The 25,870-nt window shown below is 44.0% G+C and overlaps 3 protein-coding genes across 5 annotated transcripts; 1 reads left to right on the top strand and 2 right to left on the bottom strand.

The window, feature by feature from the left end:
- The first annotated feature begins 5,740 nt into the window (after nucleotides 1–5,740).
- Nucleotides 5,741–10,976, top strand: AKIP1 (A-kinase interacting protein 1). The gene is made up of 5 exons (XM_018075974.2): nucleotides 5,741–5,851; nucleotides 6,113–6,190; nucleotides 9,264–9,368; nucleotides 9,659–9,709; nucleotides 10,533–10,976. The coding sequence occupies exons 1-5, from the start codon at nucleotides 5,741–5,743 to the stop codon at nucleotides 10,674–10,676; spliced, it is 489 nt and encodes a 162-aa protein (XP_017931463.2). The 3' UTR covers nucleotides 10,677–10,976.
- A 1,108-nt stretch (nucleotides 10,977–12,084) lies between these two features.
- CUNH11orf16 (chromosome unknown C11orf16 homolog) lies at nucleotides 12,085–19,733 on the bottom strand. The gene is made up of 8 exons (XM_029961082.1): nucleotides 19,699–19,733; nucleotides 18,271–18,475; nucleotides 17,351–17,501; nucleotides 17,040–17,042; nucleotides 15,960–16,188; nucleotides 14,527–15,192; nucleotides 13,980–14,167; nucleotides 12,085–12,254 (listed from the first exon to the last, which is right to left on the bottom strand). The coding sequence occupies exons 2-8, from the start codon at nucleotides 18,435–18,437 to the stop codon at nucleotides 12,090–12,092; spliced, it is 1,569 nt and encodes a 522-aa protein (XP_029816942.1). The 5' UTR covers nucleotides 18,438–18,475; nucleotides 19,699–19,733; the 3' UTR covers nucleotides 12,085–12,089.
- A 1,482-nt stretch (nucleotides 19,734–21,215) lies between these two features.
- On the bottom strand, nucleotides 21,216–25,482 carry ASCL3 (achaete-scute family bHLH transcription factor 3). 3 transcript variants are annotated; one of them, XM_029961081.1, is made up of 3 exons: nucleotides 24,332–25,482; nucleotides 24,067–24,139; nucleotides 21,216–22,056 (listed from the first exon to the last, which is right to left on the bottom strand). In XM_029961081.1, exon 3 carries the CDS (start codon nucleotides 22,049–22,051, stop codon nucleotides 21,512–21,514), a length of 540 nt encoding a protein of 179 aa, XP_029816941.1. In that variant the 5' UTR covers nucleotides 22,052–22,056; nucleotides 24,067–24,139; nucleotides 24,332–25,482; the 3' UTR covers nucleotides 21,216–21,511. The 3 variants fall into 3 exon arrangements, with proteins under 3 accessions (XP_029816941.1, XP_029816940.1, XP_029816939.1); XM_029961080.1 differs by having other exon boundaries at nucleotides 24,067–25,482; XM_029961079.1 differs by having other exon boundaries at nucleotides 22,388–25,482.
- Nucleotides 25,483–25,870: the final 388 nt, after the last annotated feature.

Here is a 25,870-nt window from a genome sequence, read left to right on the forward strand (position 1 = left end):
GATATAGGATCACAAATCACCTGGGGTTCTCAACACCCATGACTTTTTCTTTTCTTTTCTTTTAAGTTTTACTCCAGTTCTTTTAGGTATAGGTAAGGATGGCAACCATTCAAGAGACTTTTGACCTCCCACAAACACACATCCCAAGGGATACACCATATTCTCATCTCCCAGTTCCCAGCCCTTCTCTGAAAGTGTTAAACGCCTTTCAGTCCTACATCTACATTGCAGTTACTCTCTGGAGGGAATCAGAAAGGCAAGGGTCACATCAAGACCAAGATTTTTTTTTTTTTAATGATAAGAATTTGGGCCTCCTCACTCCCACTACTGTAAACTAACAAAAAAGTCCACCCTTTCACTCTTCAGTTAAGTGGAAAAAGCACAAATCTGGTTCTTTCACTTTACTCAACTGTGGGAAACTTGGTTTTGCTTTCCAGTTAAAAGCAGGCTCTTTGGTGCACTTCACAGTGACCTCTTCACAAGGGGCTAGTATCATTTCTTTAAATGCCCCTGTACTAAAAATAGTCCTGCTTCCTAAACATGAGTGCTTTGCTGTTCCAGGCATTCTGAGATCCTGCATACCACTTTATTTTTTTTTTTAACTGGCAACATTTATTTAACCAACAATTAAAAAAAGGAGGCCCAGTCGCCCCAGTGATTCTTCCCAGAGGGTCTTAGATGTTTATGAAACACAATGAAAACAATAAAGTGGATAAAATCATGCTATTCCATCAGGTCCTTGGCAAGACTTCCCAACCCAAATAAATTGGCATGGTATGTTACAGTCAACAGATTACACAATGGTTTACAGGGTCACCAATAATAAGGGGTCACACGCTCCTTAAAGAGCTACAGTATATGTTAAGTCACTTGCTTAAAGGGAGAGAGCAATGCTTGGTCCTGAGCTCCTTGAAGCACATTCTGGCAGCCACAGCACAAACATGCTGCAGGGGTAAGAGAGGACAGAAGGCGACTCTCCTCCTCCACTGAGCCAGGAAGGGCAGTGACTACACTGTGCAAGCTGGCTGGGGGAGTTTAGCACCCTGAAGGGAGTAGCAAAAAGCCAAGCCAGGCAGGGCTCTCCTATTTCTGCATACGAGAGACTACATGCTATGGACTTTTAGGAGCAGGACAGTCTCTATTACCCAATGATACCCAGCACCACCATCCCTATCACCTCTTCCCAAGAAGTCCCACTTCTCACTTCATGATCTCAGAGGAAATTGGTTCCAACTCAGAAGCAAGATTTCATCAGTTCCATACCAGTCTAGTCGCTCTTAGCTCTTAGCAGTCACTCTTAGACTGTAGCTACTTTAAAAAGTGCTTGACTATACTCTCAGGTAACTTATTAAAGTCATCACAATTCCTTAAATGTGTTGCAGTTTCCCTTTAAATAACTAATCTTAAAGCAAGAGGGAAATGAATGATCAAACCCATAAATCTTACTCCTACCTGTCAACCTGGTTACAGATTTCTACTATGTCATCTGCATAACCTGATTACCACAATGAAAGTTAAATTTTTATATTCCTAAAACCCACAAGACTTTCTTGAATTTCACCTTAAATGCATGATACTTCTACCTTTGCTCTGTTAATTTACCCTTCCACCATATGGAATATTTTCATCTACTAACTATAAATTAATCATGTATAAACAAAACATTATCAAGTCTTAAAGGCAAATCAGCCTCACTTCAACTCACGCTATCATCAAAAAACAAACTATAACTCATGGTTTCATCCTTCATCTTCCACAGGCTTTGATCACTCTAGATGATTTTTATTGGACTATTCAATATATGGCTGAACTTAAAATCAGCAAAAAATGAAAGAAAACATATTCCCCAAACTCAGTACGACAGCAGAATAAGGGTGTAGAAAACACTACTGCTAACATACTCCATGCAATAATGCTATGCATCCGGTTTTATTTAGCTTGACTACTATATTCAAAGTCCATTTGAGAGATAAAACTGAAGTAAACTCAAGAAGGCTCTCTCATATGTAGCCACTACTCTTTGATTGCAGTGACCTTAGTAATGGAAACGTTTGGTACCAAGCCAAGAGCAGTACATCTGATTTTCCCACCAAGTGAACTGCTGAAGCAGCTCCCTTAGCTCTTCAGCCAAGTCTGTCTTGGGATCCTAAAGTCTTCCGCCGGAGTCCAGGTGGCTCCTCTACTCTTTCCAACACGCACGCAAACCCTGCAGCCGGCTGGACAGACGATGCGAGCGGGCATTGGAAGGGAAAAGAAGTGCCGCAGTCCCCCGCCTCTCCCCAGAGCAGAGCCCCGCGCTCGGCGCGCTGGCTCCCTAGGCGGGTTGGAGTTATCCCAGTCCCGCCGAGGTGGTCTCCCGGGCTCTGTCCCTCCGCACTGCCTCTGCCCACGCCACCCACGCCAAAACCAGCGTCCCGCGGGCTCAGCGCTCACCAGCGCGGGAGCACCGACTCCGCGCTCCGCCCGTGCGCAAGGACCCCGCGCCCGTCCGCGCTCCCCCCGGGCAGGGCAGGGCAGGGTCCCGCAAGGACAGCGGGCCAGCCCGCACCGGCGCAAGCCTCCGCATGCTCCGTTATGCTCGAGACCCTCGTGCCCGGGGAGCCCCCGCCGCTGCCGCCGGCCGCATCCCACGCGCCGCGCCACACTGGTGGGAGGCGGGCGTCTCTCGGAGTGCACGGACGACGACCCTCCAGCACGACAAAACGATCGCTTTCGTCCAGGCACGAGTCCCGCTTCCCTGCCCGGGTCCCCCCCCCCCCAGAAGTGTTACCACCGCTCCCCGGCCCTTACCGAGGCGCGCAGGGATTGCGCTCCTCCGCCGGCCGCTTCCAGCCCCGTCCCTCAGCCCTGGCGGAATTGTAAGCTTTCTTCATTTTGGAGAAGCTGGGGGAGAGGGAAAAGAAAGGGGGGAGGGAAGGGGTGAGGGAAGGGACGAGGATCGAGGAGAGAAGTATTGCAAAGCAGGAAGTTGGAGACGGCCACGGCCAGGGCGGGAGATTAATGAGACACCAAGCTACACCCGCGCAGTAACAAAAGAAACCTGCTCGCACAGCCGCAGCGCAGCCCTTGCCCGGGCTTGCCCCGGGCGCCCCGAGACGTCCGCTCCCGCCAGCAGCGCTCGGCCCCAGCCCCGCGGAGGGCGTGGGCGCCCCACCCCCCAGGCCCCAACCCCGGCGTCCTGGCCAGGCGGAAGGGAAGGGAGGAGGAGGAGCAGCCACGGCGGGAACCCGATGGGCGGAGGAGGGGAGGACTGAGACCCCCGCCTGACAGCCTTCCTCCTCCCTTTAGCCCGGAGGGGCGATACAGTTTATTTTTTATTTAAAACACTCCGAGCTCTGCGCTCCTCCCGGCGCGGAGCCGCTTTCGGGGCAGAACGGAAGGAAGGAGGAGAGCAGGCGGCGCTTCCTGCGCCAGGCGCGGGACAGATGGATCCCATCAGGGCGCCGGGAGCGGGAGAGCTCCCGGGGCCTTTCCCGAGGTTCCCGGGGTAGCTCGCAGCAACAGCACCTGTGGAGAACGAGGGGGGAAGAGGGAGGCAGCGGCTTGCCTCTGGACTTCATTTCGGGTACCTCAGTTCAGATCCAGCCTGCTGGGAGCAGCTCCTGGCAGCAACTTGGAATGTTCTGCTTCCTCGGGAGCCCAGCCCGAGGTGCCCAGCTGGCACACCAGGACACAGGGCATTGCACGTACCAGGGGGTGAAGAAGGTCCGTGTGCGGTACAAGCAATAAAGCTCATACTCCGCGCAGGCCACCAACAGCATTGGGCGGGCCAGCTCCCTGGCACACGTGTGGCTTCTGATGGTTTGGCAGATGAGAAACCTGCACAAGACGTTTGATATAAAAAAAGCACACTGAAGAGGCAGGATACTGGCTGTTAGCAGGACCATGAGTATTGCAAAATACACAGACTGCTCCTAGATCTTGAAGTATTATGTAGGCATTTATAAAACAAGTCACTTCACAATATATTAACCAAATGACACTAGATACAGAAGGGGGAAAAAAAGGGCGACACCTGTATTCTGCAGCTGGAAGTACAAATTCCAGCACTACACATTTCTTGAACTTTAAGCACCTACTGACTTTCTTTCCGTTGACTGAAATGGAAGCAAACTGGTGTTCCACATTAGGCATATGCTTATGAGGTTTCCTACACCAGGATACTTCTCTGAACACAGAACCAAGTGCTCAGGATAAACTATTCCTGGCTTTTGCCACCTCATCAGCAAAACAAAATATGTTGTCTTGAGATATTCTGATCCATCATCCCATACAACAAGGAATCTGGTGTAAATGCCCAGCATTTCACAAGCCTCCATTATATTTCAAAAGAGTGAGTGTACAGGAAATAAGGGTAGCTCTCATCTGGATTCTGATGTGAATGTGTTTCAAAGCACAAGCTATTTCAGCTGTCAGCCTTCTTGGGACAGATGTATTTACTCAGCTGCAAAAGGAGTACTGTGTCATTGAACATCAAAAAATGGTGGGAGTTTAAACTTCAACACACAAGGAATAATTTACCTCCTGAACAAGCTACTGCTACAAGTACCTGGCAGGAGTAGCAAATGAATGGTTGTCTCCCTGTTACGAAAAGGACACAGGAGGGCCTTTCCAAGTATATTTCACCAGTGCAGCCAGACAGCAAACTCACCTGCCTCTCCAGGAGACCATTGCTAACAAGGAATGATGCATAGAAAGATATTCAGCTTCCAATTAAGCAGGAAGCAGTCTATTCTGGCTGCTTCTCCAGCCCATCAAACATGCTAACATTGCTTTTATCAAATATTATTTTTCTCCTCTGTTTATGTTTCACTCAGTTCCCCAGACCTCAAGCACTCCAGCAGCTGCTTACATTTTCTTGTGAGTACAGGAGACCAAACTTAAGCTGTATCTGAACACTGAGTTGGGGCTCTGAATGTGTTTTAATGAACAAGCAGCCTGCAAAGGGCTTGCTTATTACAGGCCCTGGCTGCTGCTCTGGTTAAGCAACTGGAAGACGACAGTAAAACTTAAACTAGGAGGGGATTATTTTTGCTGTTTGCCAAACAGATTACTGCTAGCAAAGCTCTCAGCAGGAATGGAGGACTTGCAGAATCGGGGCCTCCACGTTAACCTCGGCCATACCACCCTTGAAGAAAGTTTCTGTGCGTATTTCGCCCTTCCCACCGCCATCTCAGGGCACACGGGGTTAGCGAGGCCTCGGGGTGGCTCTGACTCACACGGAGCCGCTTCCCGAGCCCATCTGGCGACTCCAAGCGGTGACCACGGCCTCGCCGGAGAACCCTCCTGGGACAGACCCGGCTCCCAGGGAGCGAACCGGCTGGTTTGGCAAACCCTGCTCGCAGGGGGCCAAAACGCCGCGCGGTTTCTTTCACCGACCCAGGTGAGCGGGTTTTCCTCCGGGGAGCGGATGCAGTTGCTGTGCCCTCTCGCCCGCACCCCCTTCGCCCAGCCGGCCATCGCTACCTACTGCCATCGTCACCGTGCACCTCACAAGTTTTAAAAGAAAACCAAACAGCCGGGCAGCACCGCAGGGTGGAGACCCGCCGGGCCCGCCGAGTCCGAGGTTCCCCACACGACGCTGCCCGGGCCGCGGTCCGCCGATTCTTCCCCGGCGCTCCCGGGCGGAGCGGGCGGCAGTCGCCCCCTATCGGCGGCGGCGGGGAGGAGGGCGGGCGCGGAGGTCGGGCGGGCGGCGGCGTTCGCAGGGAGGCGGCGGGCCGGCCGCGGCGGCGGCGGGATGGAAATGGTGGGCGCGCGCAGGTGGCGCACGGCCGAGGCTGGCGCGGAGATGTGCTGTGAGTGCGCGGCGGCGTCCGGGCGGCAGAACCGGGGGCCGGGACCGGGACCGGTCAGTGAGACCCGCACACCTCCCTGTACACACGGATCTATGTCTGTATACGTGCGAGCCTTAACGAGCGTCCTGAAGTACGCTTTGTCGCTTCCTACCCCTCTCCCCCCGCTACATCTTCCTTTGGAACCGGCGGGGCAGCGCTGGGCCACCCGGGACTGTGCCACCCCAGGGACAGCCGGGAGTGTTTGCTGTTTAATCGCTTTCTGCCTCTAAGCAACGAGCACCGCGCTGGGTTACAGAGAATGTCTCTAATTGCAGGAGGAAGAAGCCGAGCGCCTCAGCGCAGCCTTCGATTCGATCGTGAAGCTGATGGGTAAAGCCTCAAGGGAATGCGAGGTGAGGTTTCGCCCCCAGACCCGTGCAGAGGGGAATGTTTATCATGTGCCCAGCAGGCACCACTTTTACTGAAAAAATTAGACTTCAGTTTCACTCATTGCATGGAAAGAGTTCAGCCAGTGAGCCTCTGATGCCGGCCTAGATGAAGACATTTGGGACATTCACCATCATGTGGTAGAAGGGTACATGGCAGGTTTCACCGGTGTTATCGCACTTGAGCTGATAAACATCACTATCAGCATTTTCCATGGACAGTACCAGTAGCCCGGTGCAGATTTTAGCAGAGGGTTTCTCCATTTCTTGGTGAAAAGGCATTACAGTCAGAGAGGCAGAAATGTCAGGTGACATCACAAATTACATTGTGTCGGCCCCTGCACAGGCTTTTGTGTCACAATATATGGAGTGTTTCCAGTGCTCCAAAGTATCTCTGCTGTAGAGTGGCTTTATGACATAGTAACCCTTTGTTTCCATCAGACCAATGTGAAGCACTCATGCTGGCTGACACTGTGTTCTGGGTGATGGAAGTAAGGCTAATGTTAAAGAGTTCGACTCTCGAGCAAAGAGATTGTTTTGTGTCATGCTTTTGCTCTGAACTTTGAGTTAACCTCCCCAGTATTGTGATTTAACCCCAGTCAGCAACTAAGTACCATACAGCTCACTCCCTTCCCTGCCCCCCTACCCTGGAGGGATGGGAGGAGAATCAGGAGAAAATAAAACTTGTGGGTTGAAAGAAGAACAGTTTAATAATTGAAACAAAGTAAAATATGATAATAGTAATGATAATAACAATAATAATAATAATTGTAATGAAAAGGAGAGAGACAAATAAAACCCAAGAAGAACAAGGGATGCACAATACAGTTGCTCACCACCAATGCCCAGCCAGTCCCCAAACAGCAGTCGGCCCCCCCAGCCAACTCTCCCAGTTTATACTGAGCAGGACAGTCCATGGTATGGAATATCCTTCTGGCAAGTTTGGGTCAGCTGTCCTGGCTAGGCTCCCTCCCATCTTTTTGTGCACCTCCCTGCTGGCAGAGCATGAGATACTGAAAAGTCCTTGATTTAGGGTAAGCACCATTCAACAACCAAAACATCCGTTTGTTATTAACATTATACTTGTACCAAACCCAAAACACAGCTACTGTACCAGCTACTAGGAAGAAAACCAACTCCATTCCCAGATGAAACCGGGTCGAAGTTGATCTGGGATGTTGCCACTGGATGAGGACTGTGGGCTCAGTTCTGAGCAGCACCGTACCTTTGTGATAAGTAGAAATGGAGGGGTATGGCTTACAGATGCACAGCTCCACTGCTTTCATGCTGGCTTTGGCTGTCAGGTGTCATTGCCTTATGGAGTGGATGGACCAGGAGCCAACCTCTGCCAGCTCATCCTTGTGAAGGCAGCCCTGCAGCCCAGCTGCTGCACTGAAGTCTCTGTGAATTCCACCGCAGTTCACAGCGGCTGTGCCCCTCGGGAGCTGTTACAACACAGCAGGGAGCTCGTTGTCTGCAGAGTTAATAACACAGGCTAAGTCTGCAATTACATTAGAGAAAACAGTACTTCATCACCCCAAATGATTAGATCTTAAGCAACTCTTCTATCATTTGAAAGCACTACACACAGTAACCAGTTAATCCTGAAAACAACTCAGGCAGAATAGAGTTTTACACAAGATGAAACAAAAATACAAGTGTATAGAGATTCATCCTTAGTGGTGGAATTGGCAGTGCTAAGTTTATGGTTGGACTGTATGATCTTAAGGGTGTTTTCCAACCTATATTAATCTATGGGTCTACCTTATGGCCTGCTAACAGTATTAGAGTTGGAAAAGCAGTAAATGATTTCCACACTTATGCATCAGCCAAGACAGTACTGCTTCAGTCATTTTTTAGAGGAGTCATAAAAAGGGGGAATTGTCAGACCTGTTCATGGATAAAGTTTAAAAAGCGCAAATAAAAATCTCCAGCTGAACACAACCATTTAGCCACTTCAATGCAAACAATTAGAACTGGGATTTAAGCTGAGTTGTTTGGAGTTACTAAGGGACCAAAGTTTACCCTCATTACTCACCAAAAGTTTGATTTTATTTCTTTGCTCTGTGCCATCACATTAAAGAATCCAGCTCACCTCCTGTGATACAGAGATGTGCTGCAAAGCATTATGCAATAGGTCAGAGCATTTGATGCATTTTGGGACATAGCTCCACAGAAACCACAATACAAGCAACCAGATCTCTTGATTTGTGCATAAGCTCGAGGAATAAAGCATAGCAGTAGATCTGGAAATAAGAATTGCTATAGCCTTATTTTTGTTATCTTTAGTCCAGACAGTGAGGGTTGAGGACAACATAAGTGAAATAAAATAGATATTTTGGAACTTTTTGGTCCCTGTGATCAAAAAGGTAACCCTGGGAGGAGTTCTCTTGTGACAACAGATGGCAGCAGAGCTGTACTCTAATATTAAATTTGCAGTGAGGAAGGTTCCAGTACCTCTGCAGCTGAACCAGAAGAGGGCTGCTGTAGACTTAAACACAGTTCTCAAAACTGCTGTGCTACTGGTACCAGCCTTGAAAACACTTTAGGTTCTTTACTGACTCAGTTTTCAGTATTAACATGTTCTGCTTTTAGAGTGCTGCTCCTGCATGTGCCCTGCAGAATGAATCTTCACTGGCTAGGTTGCAAAGCACCTCGCTGGCATATATGTCCTATTAAGGACCCATAAACTGTGCCTTCTTCCACCCGAGCTTTTCTTGAAGAGCCTGATCAGGAAGGTATTTCCAGAATATTCCTTCTGACATTTTCACAAGTTCAGTTCTGAGGTGCCAGAGTCCCTCCCTACATACTGTGTCAGGAGACAGGCTTCTAAAATCAGGGCTGACAGTCTTGTACCGTAAGGCAGGTGTCTTGTGGACATCCAGGCATTGTTTTCATCCTCACAAGAGAACAAACCAGCCAATTAATACAGGAAGTCAGTAGCTGTGCAGTTCCACTTTCAGTTGTAAATCTGCAGTAGCTGTGAGTATGGCCTTTGATGCCTCCCCACATAATATTCTGTGTTTCTATTGTTGTCCAGAAGTACTATAGCTTCGTGGGAGCCCCGAGGTGCAAAGAGCATGAAATTAAACACATCTGCAAATACCATGGCAAGCAGGCAGAGGAAAGAGAGGAGGAAGAAGAGGTAGGTACTTTTGGTTTTGATTTAAGGTTATTCCTTCCCTTGCAGCAGGATAATTGTTATCCATCCATCTGTGAGACACTAATATATGTAGGTTGACAGTATGGACTTAGGAACACCTGGACTGATCTAAGCCTTCTGTTGGGTGGTGGGAAGACAGAGTAGCTTCTGGTGGCACCAACCAGTGTCATATCAGTCCTTTCATGGAGGGGAAAATTTCCTGCACATGACACATCACCTCACTTGGGCTGGATGTGTTATATCATTAGAAAACAGTATCTTTTTCTTTCCAGAGGCCTGAAGCTTCCAGAGCACCCAGTCGAGCTCAAACTTGCCAGCAACGTGTAAGTTTATAGAATACTTTGTTTTTAAATGGAGGTATTTGATAGCATTTTTTTATCATCATTTTGCATCAAGCTGGTTAAAAATTGTGACAGATGTGGAGACTTGGATGACACAGAAGATTAACAAGTGGTGCGTTCCCAGTCCTGGGGGGGTATGTATAGACAGGAAAATGGGCACACAGAGAGTTGCACTGTTAATCAGAAGCCAGATTGTGGCATTCTGGCACATAACCACTTAAGAGTCTGTACCAGTTAGACTGGTACAGAACGTGAAACACCAATAAAGCTCTAGGCTTTTGTGAATTACATCAGCAGCAATAAGGCAGCACTTCTCCAGTCTCACCTCACTCGTGCTCCTGAGGAAAAGTGTGCAGCAAGGCACACAGCAGTTGCTTAGCCATTTACTCTTGGCCCTCCTACAGGCTCTCTGAAGACTCCTGTTCCTCAAGGAGAAGAAATCTGGTTTTATTTCTAAAAGCCTAACACTTCACCAAATCAATTTCAAAAACTGCTAAGACACAATAGACAAGAAACACACAGTACAAATTAGTGGGAACACTCTTATGATAGGGAATGTTTTCCAGGTTTATGTTCAAAACTGTCTAGGTTGCTAACTTTCAGTTTTGTGAGACACAGATTACAGCATAGTGATCACTTCCACAGGAACATTTCACAGTTTTGTCCACGCTGATTTTGAAAAACCTTAGTACATTTATATAGCAGCTGAAATGTAATTTTTTTAACCAAATTCAAAATTTTTATTTTTGTGGGAAATCTAGGATGGCTAACCAGTAATGAAGCTTTTTTTTTTTTCCTCTTAAAGACCAGACAAGCTTCCAAAGACTTGTACATCGAAGTTTCTCCCGGCATCTATTCTGTCACAGCAATCTCAGATGACATGGTGAAAAAAACCCTCGTAGTAGGTGTCAATGCAGGACAAAGTGTTGATTTAACTTTTGTTCTGTGATGTTTGTTGTTTCTTGACATCACGGGAATAAAATACAAGGCTCTTTTTACTGCATGTAATGAACTATAAATATCCTTTTCTTGTTAGCACTTTAATAGTAGCTTCCTCTTTGGAGACTCCATTTTTATGGTCTGTATATTTGTTTTCTACTTAATGCAATTATATGCAACCCACTTTGTACACTGATTTTATAAATATTTGTACACTGTGTGCCTTTTAAATCCAATTATGTGACTGTAATTCCAGATTCTTCTGCTTTAAACAACTAAAGATACAATCAGTGGAATAAAATACATGATCGAGCCTTTGTGAGGACTGCTTCTTTTATAGTATGCTCAGACAGAACCTCCATGTCGCATTGTGGACCACAGAGAGCATGATCCGTGTGGTATGAATATGGATGTGCATTAGCTTCTGTAGGATGGCACTGATTTTAGAGCAGCTGGATCATAATCCATTCTCTTATCTATACTTTTACAATTCTAATAAAGAAATAAAATGTAAACATAATTCACTACCTAGGACCCCAGCTCAGAAAGGTGCTTGAATATATGTCAGATGTTCAGTATAGGCACGTAAATTATTGACCCCTCAAGTCCTGTCCCTTTGCAGAGCAGGCTCAACCCCAGTTAGCTGCCTTTTCTGAGGGCAGTGGGGTACCCTGAATTATCCTATTTCCTGCAGGGGAAAAGTACTGCTGAGTACCTGCAGACTGCAGCTTATGGACAAGTTCATGTGCTTTAAACATGAGCAATCCTGCTAACAAAATTCCCTGGATGCTTTACTTTCCCAAAGGATCAGGTTCCATGTTTAGAATTAGTGATGTGACCTATATAGATCTGTCATCTTTTTGTAGCTGATGTATTAAGGTTTCAGTAATTTTCATTTGAACATAAAATTCAGTGACTTGAATGCTGGATCTCTAAGCATTTTGTTATTTGTTTCTACAGTAGCAGGTCTTTTACCCTCTGGCTACTTTGTCTTCCGCTTTAATCCTGAAAAAAATACTTTCAGCTGTCAACTTGTATTGTTTCTGCATTCCTTCTGGCTTTCTACTAACAAAAATTGCTTTCCTGAATTCCTCTGGCTCACTCTAGGGAACTGTAGGCAAATTGGAGGTTTATTGGACTCTTGCTGTGCATCTGTTCAGGCTTTTAGTGCTCATACTAGTTCATCTGATCTCTCCAGAACTGTAAAGTCAAGTTCAGGTAGTTAGGAATTTAATATCACACCTTGGAGTAAAGAGTGAGGATGCTGAAGTTTGATGTGGGTAGAAATATACTTTCTCAGTATTAAAACTATATAGTCACCCATAAAGGTATTCCACTGAGACAGTACCTAAACCAGAACTTGATTTGCTTAATAAGTATAACACCGATAGAGTATTTTACCTGAAATTTCAGCCCCTGAACTTCATGTGCTGAATTCTGGTTGATTGTGTCTCTCTCTGCTTTGTTGCAAGGGAGCTCTGACATGCTCTATAACATCAAGTTTGTCGTCGCCCACGCAAGTCGCTTTACATTTATCATCTGACGCTCTTTTGTTTCTTTGTTTTTCTGATGCTGCAAAACCTTCTTCCTGGAGGACAGAAAACAAATCCCTTGGAAATCAGGGCTAAAAAAAGCATCAGTGTCTTTGTTAACCGCTGCTTTCCTGGCTGTACCTCTGCCTCACGTAGCCTTAACAATGGTATATTTTCTGTGCTAGTACAAACTTTACTGCTGAAACAGAGAACTGGACAGTTAAGACCAAAGGATTTTCAGAAGATGTTAGGCTTTGATGAAAAATTTTGCTGCTTTAGAAGTTAGGAGGATTGTTGTTGACTGCAGAGAGAGGACATCAGCCCCCCAGAGAGCACCTCTGGGAAGCCTATGGTCTAGCTTCACTTGTTTGTTGCAAGTCACTTCTGATGCAGTCTGTAACACATGATAAAACTGCCTCAGCTATCTCAAAGAGTGCCAATGTATCTTCTAGGTTTAAAATCACCTAGGGCTATTTTACAGGAATAAAAGGATGTCATTATACTCTGTATTACCACATTGTGCCCACTGCTGTGGTTCATGCTGCTGGTTTGGGGCTAGAATTAAACAATTCTGCTTTCTTATTAGTTTTACCAAAAGGCAAATCACGTCACTTCAGTGCACAGCTGTGACACTTACTAACATACAGCATGTTTGCCTGAAGCTCCACATTAGCTTCTAAATTCCTAGGAAATCAATTAAAAAGGCGTGTAATTATGATTATTTTAATAATAAAGTAGAATAGAAATAGAAAGTAGGAACCACACAGTTAATAAGTTGGTGAGCATCTGCTTAAAATGAATGCATATAATTGTGAGAATATGTCTTCCAGTATATTTTCTGTTCAGTAAGACATGTCATGAACAGATTCATCTTCTCCTAAATGTACAAGGTTAGAATGTTCAAAGTTTTTTTGGAGTCAGCTTACAGTAGCAAGAGCATGAAGGTACAGAGGAGCTAATATTTGATTTCTGATATATAATTTATTAATTGTACCCCAGATGCTCTTGTGCTGACATTCTCTTTCATCTTCCACTTCTTCCTGTAAGCTTTTTTCTTTCTCTTTTCTGTGCTTGCTTTTTTTAGCATTCATGTTCTGATTTTTTTCCCAAGTTTTTCTAAAGCAGGAGGGATCATGGCCAACAGAAGCCAGGCCTGAAAACCAGGGTGTTGTCCTTGTTCCTAGCTGTGACACAGTTTGCTTACTCTGTATCCCCAGCTTTAGGGTAGGGATCTGCTGTTTAAACTGCTTGCTTCTTGCAAGGGAGTAAAAGAAACTTGGCAAAAACTGTTTACTAAAGAATCTGCTTTTATCTTTCAGAGACAAAGATTGTGACTATCAGAATTTGACTGGCAGAGCTCAGCACCTTTCCAGGTTGAGTCTTTCCTTGTGTTCTATTGCTGCTGACAGTCACATCTGTCCATTTCTAGGGCCACTCATGTAGGTCTCTACTTCCATAGGACTTCACTGAGTTGCTGTCAATGGGCATTTGGCAGGTTTCTGAACGGAACTCTGCATTATTAAATGCTCACACAGTTACTGCCATAATCGGTTCTATTTTACCAAGTAGCTTCAGCCCTTCCTTAGGGTTTGGGGATTTTAGTTTCCTGTTAGTGCAGAAGTTTCCTACCTATCACAAAACAGGTGGATGGCCTTAGCAAGCAGTTAAATTAGAAACCATGTAGTTTTCTTACCAGCTCCCAGACCATTAACAAGAATATCTTTTCCATTCAAACAAACCTCATGCTTACATAACTACACTATTAATACAGATTACCTTACCTCCAGTGATGGCTTGAAATCTTGGTCTCTTAAGATTTCTTTCACTGTGAGTTGCCCTCTGGGAGAGAGCTCAATGGTTTCAAACATTGCACTCCGATTAGCTGGGCCCACATGGGATGTGTCCCCAATGGAGATGGCTTTGGATTCCAGCTTGCCCTTCATACATGTGCTGCTGCAACTGCCAAGTCCTAGGAAGGAGTAAAATTGTGTGTAAGAGTAAAACCAGAACTGAAATGGAGAATCATGTGTTTCAGAAGAGAGAAAATGCAACTTAAGCCTGAAAGGAATTCTTCCAGGTTATTCAGCATGGACTAGCTATGCAGGTTAATGAAATTAACTGTTGTGGTATTTTTCCATGAGATGAGTTGCTAAAAGAAGCAGCAGAAACATTGGGGAGGGAGAAGTATTGTATCAGAGACTGACATGCAAATTTACAGTACTAATCCCAATAACCAATAACCTACAGGCAGAGTGACTGCCCTGCCCAGAGCACATTTGGTTTTGTTCCCTCTGACTGCTGCTTCTCTGTGGAGATGCTGAAAGGTACCTGAATTACTGGAATGTGACCTGTGGTGGCTTCTTTTCCAGTATTTCCACTGAGGTCTTGCAGAATCCTTTAGTTTGGGCTTTTCAAGACAGCCACAGGCTGTGTTAACAGCACTGTCCACCACAGTACTCCTAGTGGGGAGTAGCTTCAGGTCCCACTTTGAATCAGAAGAGGAGGAAGATGTAGCCACAGCTGCAGCTGCTTCTTGTTTTGTGCCTTCCAGTTCTAGAAGGCCTGGAGACGGCTCACTGCTGGACTCTGCCTCTTCAGATCTGTTCTGAAAGACCAGAGACCTGGATGGAAGAGACCACCAGGCATCAGCACGGGGGTGACAGCAGCAGATGCACCTTACACATCCTGACAAACAGCACAAAGCACCACCACAGTGGTAGTGGAAATGTGGCCAGCAGGGTGAGCAGAGCAAGCAGTGCTTGGCAAGGCTGTGTCCAGCACAAACAGGAATGAGGGCTGGTTTAGGACTGTAGGGAAAAATACAAGATCCAGCATGTGGATTTTCTCTGGACTTCAGCCTGCTGGTGAAGGGCATGTGGATCATCTCTACAATCCTCTCCCACAGGCCAGGAGGGATCCACAGAGCCACATTACGTGGGAGTTTCACTTTCTTATCATTCCAGAACTGGACTGTAATTTCTTCATCTTCTGAGGCTGTTAAGAGAAAAAGTAAGCAGCCATAAGCAGCTGGCCTGCCTGGGCAGTGCACATACACAGATCAGGCTTTGCAGCTTTGTACACTTTCTACTTCTGTCAAGCAGCAGGATCAACTATCATCCCTCTCACCATAATGCTGGAGGGGTAGAGTGGGCAGCTAGGGCACCATCATTAAAACACAGGACTGGCAGCATCTTTCCTACCAATCTGTCATCAGATGAACAAGAAACTGTTGACTGAGTAATCTTTGTTTTTACTGCCAAAGTTAGCAGCAATGCTCTGAGAAAAGTATTTTGGTAAGTCAGTGGAGCTCGACTGTCAAATGTGGGAAAAATTAATGAGCTGTTGAAATCTCCTATGTTTGGGTGATAAAATCACCCCCAGATGTACCATTTGTTACAAATGTGAGCATTAAGATCAGATGAATGCTTCCTGAAAGTTGTCTCATTTGTATTCCTTGTGAAAAGGCCACAGTCCTGCACATGGCAGACACAGCCCTGTCCCAGCAACACCCACGGACACAGATGACATTTTTATGGGTCACAACTTCCTTAGGGTCAGACCGATAAGATTACACACAGATATCCATCAGCAAGTCCCATCAGCTCCTGTAAGCTCTAAGCAACACTAAACTGTACTCTGTGCACTGTTATTCCTCTGGCAGTTGCACAGTGACAAGAGTTTATCGTGACAAGCGTTTATCCCGACAGTCTCACGCGTGTTCCAGAGCAAGACAAGAAGGGAGAGGGCAACATCTTTCTTACCTCTTAAGGGGTCCCTTGTCTCAATGCCTGTGAGGACGGTTCCTGGGCCATACCTGGCCATATCTGGCTCCCAGGGTGCCAGCACTTTGTCTCCAGGGAGTAAGGAGTGCTTCATCCCATTCACATACTCCAGAATGTCATCCTTTGCTGTTTTTTGCACACGCACTGGATGCTTTCCACGGGACACAAGTGGTTTGGCAAACTCTACCAGGAACATGCCTCTTTCACTCTGTTACCAAGAACAAAATAGCAGTTCCACTGAAAAACACCCTATAATGTGTCAGGTCATGTAACCCTCAGTAGGAGGCCATCCTGTGCCTATGTGACTAGGCCAAACCAAGCCTGAACAGTAGCTAAATAGTGTGTGGTGTTAGTCCAGCACTGAGATGGCCAGAAAAATCTCGAAGAGGCTCACCAGAAAGAAGGATGAGCAAAGCATATGTATAGAGTCACTGCCACTAGGATCTGTATTTTCTTTCCCAAGAGAAAAAGCTATAGACAAGTGTAGCTGGATTTCACAAACACCACCATGTGTGCCAAGTAACAAGGGACACTGAAGCCTTTCAGACCTGTTCTTAAATTGTGCCTAAGTCTTCCTCATTACATACAAGACTAACTCTGCTTCTTGGGGGGTTTGTCGGGAATTTTTATTTTCTTTTACACTAAGGCCTGTCAAGAGGCTTTCCATCAACAATGAAGTGAGGCACTTCCCTGTTCTTGAGAAAGAATAGGCTCTTTTTTGTGTTAAGTTTGAAGTGCTAACAAACCAATGAATTAAAGCTTTCACTGACATTTCTGGAAAGACCCCAAGCCATTGGTCTGTAGCTGACTCAAGGTGGATGTGTGTACACAAAACACTAAGCCTTTTCCTGTGCTATTGATGGTTATGTGTGTACACACAACAGCAGCCCCTACATCGTTTGCAACGGCACTCAGGCTGTCTGAGCCTGGCTCAGTGCCCAGCACCAGCAGAGGCAGAGGACTGCTCTTCCAAGGTGCACAACAACACTGCTTTCAGCAGGAACTGGGAGTCTGTGGGGCACCCATTTTCTGCACAAGATGAGGATCCCTGAAACACACCTGCTCACTGCTAGGGATGGACTCAGCAAAGGGGGCTGAGCAGAGCACAGTTCTGACCATCATTAGTTTATTGGTGCCTCAGGCTATGCTGTACACAAGAGGTTCACATGGCTTGTGAGGCAACAGGAGGTAAGGAACAGCCTGGAATCATGCATGTTGGGAGCTTTATGATAACCACAAGTTCCAGCTGTCCTGGTGATCTGTTCTCTAATTCATGCACCAGCTGAAACCAAAACTGCTACACTGAACTCAGGTGGTGTGTGAGGACTGCTCCCTGTTACTCACACCCATGTTACTGTACCACTGCTCACCTCTACCTCCTCTTTTACTGTACCATGGTAATAAAATCCATCTTGTTCCCTTCTCACCAGCACAGGCACGTTGCTGTCTATGCACACGGATCTCCCCAGTCTCTCCCATGCCAGGCGGGGGGAGTGGAGGCAGTGGCTAATCCATTGGCACCTTGAAGAAAAGAAAATGGGTCAGCAATGAGAGAAATAGCTTCTGTAGGTCATGAAAAAAAAAAAACAAAACCTTTTAAGATTTCAGAACTGGAACACCCCATCTCATTTTCTACCACTCCCACAGGCCAAAGAATGTGGGAAGCAAACTTGCCTGTGCGGGGACAGTTACTTGTTCTTGGGAAAAACATATCAGTGTCTGCTTTTACCCAGATTTCTTTGGTTTTAGGTTTAGAGGAAGCAGTCTGCTGGAATCCTGGGCCAGGAATACCTGCACTATCCCTTTGCTGTTTACCTGGCAAGACAATGCAACCCTTCCCCAGCACAGAGCACAGCGTAGGCGTGCTTGAGAATGCTGTAGCTGATGGTTTACACTGAAGCATTCGGGGAACAGCAAAGCAGAGAAGTAAACAACCACGCTGCTGGTTGATGACAGGTTCAAGTTCAAAACTTGAAAAATAATCTTCTGTCACAAAGCATTAGAAACATTTCACAGAAGACAGCTGCTAATGCAAGATGCTTTTATTTATCCAAATAATATTATAGGAATGTTTCTTTGATAGGAGGCTTACTCAGGCTTTGCTTTTCATAATCTCCAAGGTAGCAAATTACTTCAGTTAACACCATCTAAAAAACTGCCAGTGCAGGGGTGGAAAAGCCCAAATGATGTTCAAACTGCTAATTTATTAATCTGACACACCAGCCTGGTTTATCCTATTAGATATCATGGAAAAAAACAAATCACAGACTCAAACAGGAATTGATCTTACCTCTGGGGAGTGAGGGGCTCAGCGATCCAGGCAGGATACACTACAAAAGAGCTCCTGCAGCTGGGGTTAATGGCAGGTACAATGCTGGAACACGAGAACTTGTCCAGAGCTGGCCTCACACTGCAATACCTGTGACTCGTAGGCAGGAACCCTTCCAAATGAGCCATTCTTGCAAAAGCAGATACCTGCAGGACTCAGTCGTGATCTGTTGGTAGAAAAGAGACAAAGTACTGGCATTTCTAACACAAAGAAATGCTTTCCAGAGTACCTCAAGAACTCAGTACTTTTGATTAGTTGTTTATTTTTATTTAAAAACACCGAATTCAGAATATTCAGACTGGCATTTGGCCAGATGAACCCATATCACTGCCTTCAGTGATCTTCAGTCACCCAAATCCCGACCTGAAAGAGGGACAGAAACACCCAGGGAAATGACAAATGTTATGAAAATCTCCAGAAAAAGAATAATTTTCACCTCCCTCCAACGTTTGTTTTCCTCTGTAAAATCCAGCTCTCTTTTCTTATACCTATACTCTCCTTTAAAGCTTTCTTGTACACAGTGCCAGCCAAACCTTCGCTGTTTTACAAGCTGAGACAGAAATTACAGCTGAAGTTGACAAGCTGAGTAAACGTGACAGTTTTTGAACGATTACCATTGCCTGTTGTTTATTTATAGTGATGTATTAAGAGGAAATATTTTGATCTTTCAGCTGTCCTGTCATGTTTTATAACAGCAGGATTATGGCTTGCAATGAGAAAGAATGAGATGCTCAGATGTGACAAGTGATAACTATTCAGAGGCTGTCACAGTAAGATCAATGATGTGATGCTATCTCTGGTAATTTAAAAAGATGTAGTAGACAAGCTTCCATTCATTTCCCTTTTTTTTTTTTTTTAACATTGCTTAGAAACATTTAGCATGCTTAGGGTAAAATTTGCATGGAAATTCAACAACATAAAATTTAAGTGCTTTATTTTACAAAATGCAGTTTAAGCACTCCTGTTTAGATATTTTGATAAACTCCAGTTTAGATATTTTGTCTCTTATCTAAGAAATATCATCTGGAAGTCTTTTTTGTGGAGACTCCCAGATATACATAATTTCAGAAAACTAGCAGAGCAAACCCAGCAAGAAGAGTGGGTTAACTGCTGCAGAATGCGTCTTTAAGTCAGCAAATCAACACAATATATCCAATTGTTTCGTAACTATACAGACCCCCTCCTTATAAAACCAAAACAGGGCAGAATCAGTAATACTTTGCAAAGAAATGCAACTATCATTTCTACCATTCAGCACTGTTACTGCTGAGGGCAGGGACTCCTATTTCTGTACAAAACAGGTCACTGACAAAGGCAACTACACTATATTCTGAGATTTTATTTCTGGATAACTCCAAATAGTTTGACACAGCAGAGTTTCAAACTTACCAGCTATTGGTAACAGTGCATCTGGTCAGTTTGGATTTAGTCTGAGTGCAGAAATCTTGCCCTTTTGCCCGTTGGACACAGGAGGCCTCTTGCTGCCAGTGTTTCCTGGTTGCTATGGAGGTTGCCATAGTTGTTACTTCCAGGATTGGACATCCTGACCTTACTACTTAAAAACCAGTGGAACAGGACTACTGAGAGGACCATTTGTCTGCCACACATTCGCTCAGTGTTCGTGTGGATTTAGGTACTGCACTGAAAGACTGCAGGGGCAGAGAAAGGATTATAAGAGAGCTCAGTGTCCTCTAGGCCTACTCTCGCAGGATAAAAACAGCATCAAAGCCACAATTCAGATTTAAGGGGGGAAAAAAGCCTGCCACCACAGGGCATGACAAGTAAATTGCTTTGAAATATGAAAAGAAACGTTGAAGCTGAGGTAAACCAAAGTCAAATCGCTTTACAACTTTCTCCTTTTGCACTAAGGGGGAAGGATTACAAATTCTACCCCTTTCCCACAACTTGTCTACCAAAAACATGACAGAATATAAAGCAGAAATCCACCTGTTAACCTCTGCTGTGATCCCTAATCTTTATTTCCTCCTTAAAACAGAGTTAACAACTGGGGTTTGATTTCTCATTTGTTTGGTTTTGTGGTTGTGGGTTTTTTTGGAGGGTGTGTGTTTGGAATGCTTAATTGCCTTTTGCAGGCATTTTCCAATTCACTGCTATAAAAACAATGTAACAGGGGGATGACTGCAATTAGAGACAAGGATACATCACTTAAGAAGTCTGTAACCATTTTTTTGTGCATTCTGCTGTGCATGCTACATGCTCTCCTGCTGCCAGCAGAATTGCTCAGTATCAATAATACCATCCCCTTATGCAGAGCAAATGTTAAGAACACTTTTACCAGTTGTGAGCTAAACTCTTCATCATCTTCACACAAATCTATTCCACAACAGCTGACTGAAACCATCAGTAGTACAGAGGAACAGACTGGGAGGCTGGGGGAGACCACCCCAGACCTCAACCATTATCAGTCAAAGTCCCGAAAAATTTCTGTTGTAGGATTGTTTTTTCCCCCATAGCCAAGACCTTCCCAGCCTTCTTTATGTAGTGTATTGTTCTTTATCTAGTAATTTTTAAGGGCAGTGATATCCAAATAAGAATCCAATTTTCAACCAAAATTAGGCTAAGTCAATAGTTTTCAATGTGATTAAAATATTCATTAATAAGAAAACAATGAAACAGCACATGCAAAACTTAATGATCTTCCTATGTTCAGTAATTGTGCTGCAGAAAGCTGCTACCTTACTCTATTTCTCCCTTTTAAACTAAGTTATTCTTTCTGTTGGCATCTAACAACACTCCTTGGAACCTTTAAAAGGGTCTTTTAAGAGAAGCATTGGCAATCATGAATCTTTTAATAAAGTGTATGTGAGAGTAAATCAGTAACATTAGAAAAAATGAGAAGAATCTCAGTCCCATCAGTAGAAAGATTTTATTTTAAAGCATGCAGATTGTGATGATACATACAGTTACTTCACACGTATAGGTGCTACATTTTTAGCTTGGTGACAAATTTAGAAACGCTTCCTGATTTTCATGAATTAACTTAGGTCATTCAGCTCAGATTTTCCCAGTGGTCTTTTTCGTATCTAAGCTTAGTTACTATCTGCAAAACTAAAGCTCCTGTGTGGGCTGACACTGACGTGTGCTCCGAGCTGCTCCCAAGATGTGCCAGGAACACTCACGTCATTAATGGAGTGGCTACTACGCTCCCAGACGCGGTACCTTTTGCTTGGTTTGCAACACTTTAGATCGCCTGCAAAAACTGGTTCTGTTTGTTAATTGCTTTAGGAGCTTGGCTTGGCTCCATGACGTTTTTTCCTGCCACCACAGAATCACTGTACAGAACAGACTGCAGGTACCTAATGTATTTTATTGCAGCACGGAGTGTCTCTACCTTGCTGAGCCGTTTCTCCAAGTATTCCTTTGGCAGGTGATGCCTCAGCTTAGCATAGCCTTCATTGACACACTTAACCCGCTGCCTTTCCCTCTCATTCCTCTTCCTGATGAAAGCTGGCCCGTAGGAGTACTCGCTTCTGTGGAAATTGGAATGGGGCATTTGGTAGGGAAAGGTACAGGGCTCACTGCAGAAGTTCTCGGTGATGAGATGCTCAGACATGAAAGGAAGGAATGACAAATCCTCACAGCAAGTGACCTGGTTTGGTGTTTCTGGGTGCACGTGGAATGTGACCAGTGGGTCGGCACAGAAAGGCCGGGCCAGTTGTATGCACTGGGTCTCAGTACAGATGAGGTTACAGTAGCTTTTGCCATCCATCAGGTTCTGCATTTAACCTGTAAACACACAGTTACATAATAGTTTAAACCACTCTTACTGAACAGTAATAAAAACACCTCATGCAGACCCACCAGCACTTGGCCTCACTGGCATTTTCCAGAAGAGATTTTGAATGCATTTGTGACATTTCAGAAAGGTGTTAGAAGATCATCAGATAGAGCAAACAATTTGCCATTTAAAAAAACAGAAAGTGTAAGTCAACAACACTGATTAAAATAATTCACAACAGGAAAGAGCAAGCAGTCTCCTTTCACCTCAGATTTAGAAATTAAGAGAATCTACGTACTCCACATGAGTCTAGCTTGCTCCAAATCCACCAAAACTTACATGTCTGTAGACAATAAACAAAGCAGGCCAACATCAGAGACATTCTCTCCACCCCCTTCTCCTCCTGAAAAAAATTAAATCTACAATTGCAGTAAAAGACTCCTTATTCATACCAAAAAGCCTTCAAAGACAAATCATTTTTTCTCTCTGTTCACTTGATGTCTCATTCACCACACTATCTTAAATAGATGGAAAGCTTGTGCTATCCCAATCTTAGTTTCATGTCTGTCAGGTACTACATCCACTCAACATAAAAAGGTTTAAAAGAAGTTTAGAGAATTTAGAAAGAAGAGAGAATTTCTGCTAAGCCTAACATCTCCTTGGGTCCTCATGCTCCTCCTGCACTCACCTGCAGATTAAACACAGATATGAAATACTAAATACAATCCTATTGATAGAGGACTAAATAAATAAAAATAATCAATATTAAAGGAAAAAATATATGTCTTAGTAATACTAAGAAAGGACTGCAGACAGTTGTTAGGGCACTGCTCTGACTCAGACTGGCCTACTAAAACCCCATATCCTCTCTTCAGAGCAGCATTACAGCAGGTGTAACTATTTAAATCACCCTTACAGATTTATTACAAAGATAATCTTGCAAGGGTTTATAGGAAGCTACATTATAGTGTCTTCTCAATATCATTATTCAAACAGCTAAATATCAGCATAGGTGCTGATAATGTAATGACTGTCTCCTAATAGCTACTTAAAATACACTTGAAATTACTAGTTAATTTTTAAAGAATTACTGTGAGCCATCCTTACAGCTTGAAGGCAATACTTGCCTACACAGAATTTATCCAAAAATGTTCTTACTCACCATCCACTTGCACATCTGTACATTGCTGTCTAAAGCACTTAAGTTATATTACATCCTCTAAAATGGAATCCACACCTGAACATTTAGCTAGGTTACTAAACACATCTAGATTCCATACTCACAGAAATCTTACAAAGCTTCAAATGCTCCAATCACAGCTCCATAACATAAATGGGATCCCCTGAATCCTTCACAAGGATATGGGGATATTGTAATGTTTTCTAATGACTTCATACCTGCCATGTTTATACAGAGAGAATTTTTTACTCAGTGTGGACCTGTCCTCTCAACATATTCTATGAAAATGCCTCTGAACTCAGTGTTGTCTCTTTTTCTGGTGCACATAGATTTCACGACAGAAATCCAATGAATTAAGAATTCACTTATAGTGTGCTGTTAGACATGAGTGAAAGTCACATGCATCTTAAACAGGTACTTCTGTAGGTAGGTTGAAAGCATGAACACACATCCATTTCATATTAGTATGCATGTAAAAAAATCAAGAGGTGAATATACACTCATCGTAAAATCAAAACAATAGCCAGTCATCTTTCCTTTTTCTACTTACACAGGTTATTGTCTAAAAACTTTCTACTGCTAACAACTTAAAAACACTGTCTGAGGAAAAAGTCTGCTACATAGCAAAATAAAAACTTACAGCAAAACATCATTACAGAGCAAGAAATCAAAACCAACACAACTCCTCAAGAAGAGATACTTGCAGTATTTGTTGCTTAGTACTGACACTTCTGCTGGACAACAGCGTTACATAAAACAGTTACCTGCTGCCTTACTACCAGCACAAAGTGCAAAATTCAAGTGTTAGGAACATTTTCCTCTTAGACCAGAGACTCACCAATCTTCAGATGGAAGTAAAATCCAAGGAAACAAGACGTGCTATTTTAAGAGTGATGAATACCTGAAAATATCTGAATGATATTTAAAAAAAAAGAAATTAATGTTCCATTTTTCTTACACCTTATTAAATAAGAGATCGTATTAAACAGGATTCATTAAAGAGCTATGGAAGCATTGTTAGTGAATGGCTGGTAGAAGTGATTTTCAAAAACTGATATTCAGTGAAGATCTTGGCTAGATACAGCAACATGCAAGTCTCTTACCTGAATTGTGTTGCTTGTTCCGCTGAGTCAATGACTGCTGCAATTTATAGTCAACTGACAACATGCAAAGTAGCTTACAGTTAGATCTGCTCATTTCTGGTTGGGCTCTTCCACCCACACCACAGCTATGATGGCAACAAAACTTGGCACCAAGGGCTAGAAATTTTGAAACTGTTATTGAATACATACAGATTACCTGAAAAAGTATTAGGAACCTACTTTGTTTACTTCCTGTATACATTGTTACAGTTTACTAAAGCACTATTTTTATTTATTGGCATTTCATACTTCAATGTCTAAATATAACAATCATCTAGAATTTAGGTAAATATTCACCATCAAGGCACAAGCAAATTTTCAAAGCTTCATTTTGAACACAGAAAAACAGCATTTATTAAGAGGAAACTTGTGATGGATTTGTCTCCATTAGAGGTGAGGATATTAGGTAGCTTAATACCCTCAAATTTAATCTGCATTCTATCGTAATTTTGGGAAATTCCCTTATTGTTAGGAAGTATAACACCATATAAAAGGTGAATATATGTAAGAAGAGGTAAGATTTGAATACAAAGAGCAATCAGCACCAAGACAAACATTTTGAAGTTTTGCTTAAATTCAGAAACATTGTATGGAGCAATCAGTCTGTATAATCCCATGTATACAGGTATACAGATGCTACTTATATCAGTATATAGTTGTCCAATGGTACAAGTCCAAAGAAACAGGACACCCATCCTCTAAATTCCCACATTTTACAGGATTACCTCGATACTTTAGATTATCCCACTATTTGGCCCTTCTATCAGTATAACCACACAAAAAAAAACCCCAAACCAAAACCAGTTTAGCTTAAAAATTCCAGAAGATACTGTAAGATTGAGAAGCACTTGATCTACTACCAAGAGAGCTACATACACTCAGTCTTGTCTTCTTGAGACTGCCAGCCATCAAGGAAACATTCTGCTCCTGCTGCTGCCCTTGTGTGAAGCCACAATGCTGTATTTGGCATCCTCCATCCCACACCAGCTTCAGGCCTCGTCAAAAAGGCAGCCAAGAGGTAGAACATCTGCCAGGACTGATAGAGAGGCACGTGTTCAACAAACAAATGCACTACTTTTCCTTAGGGGACCTCGTAACAATATCCACTGATCAACATTCCACTCATCAGGGTGGGATGCTGAACACAGTATCTCGAAGCCAAGCTTGTTTTTATATTTTTTGTCCTGTCAGTCTTTGTGGGGTTTGTTTGTTTGTTTGTTTTTAAATTTAAAGGAAGAATCCTGTGCATCCACCAATTAGCCATCTGCTACAAATCCCTCCAGATGAACTCAGTTTTGGAAGATTACAGGACTGACATTAGAATGAAGCTCTGTATCTGCAAAAGAGCTCAGTCAATGCAGATGTTAAGGGACAACAGTGTCTCCACCCTTGATGTGGCAGAGGTGTACAGGTATAGTCTGTCCCCCAGGCTGTGAACTAAGAAGCCAAAACTGCACCCAGAAACATATCGTACTCTTCCATACCACTTCCCTCCACACT

Source organism: Manacus vitellinus, unplaced genomic scaffold (assembly GCF_001715985.3).
Source record: "Manacus vitellinus isolate BGI_N305 unplaced genomic scaffold, ASM171598v3 scaffold_30_pilon, whole genome shotgun sequence".
In the NCBI taxonomy this organism is placed as follows: domain Eukaryota; kingdom Metazoa; phylum Chordata; class Aves; order Passeriformes; family Pipridae; genus Manacus; species Manacus vitellinus.

Coding starts and splice junctions, on each gene's coding strand:
- CUNH11orf16 (XM_029961082.1), bottom strand. CDS start 18,437: ATGGCTCATTTGGAAGGGTTCCTGCCTACGAGTCACAGGTATTGCAGT. Junction 17,502..18,270: donor GAGCCCCTCACTCCCCAGAG/GTAAGATCAATT, acceptor CTTTTCTTCAAG/GTGCCAATGGATTAGCCACT. Junction 15,193..15,959: donor GACAAGGGACCCCTTAAGAG/GTAAGAAAGATG, acceptor TTCTCTTAACAG/CCTCAGAAGATGAAGAAATT.
- AKIP1 (XM_018075974.2), top strand. CDS start 5,741: ATGGAAATGGTGGGCGCGCGCAGGTGGCGCACGGCCGAGGCTGGCGCG. Junction 6,191..9,263: donor AAGCCTCAAGGGAATGCGAG/GTGAGGTTTCGC, acceptor ATTGTTGTCCAG/AAGTACTATAGCTTCGTGGG. Junction 9,369..9,658: donor AAAGAGAGGAGGAAGAAGAG/GTAGGTACTTTT, acceptor TTTTCTTTCCAG/AGGCCTGAAGCTTCCAGAGC.
- ASCL3 (XM_029961081.1), bottom strand. CDS start 22,051: ATGCAGAACCTGATGGATGGCAAAAGCTACTGTAACCTCATCTGTACT.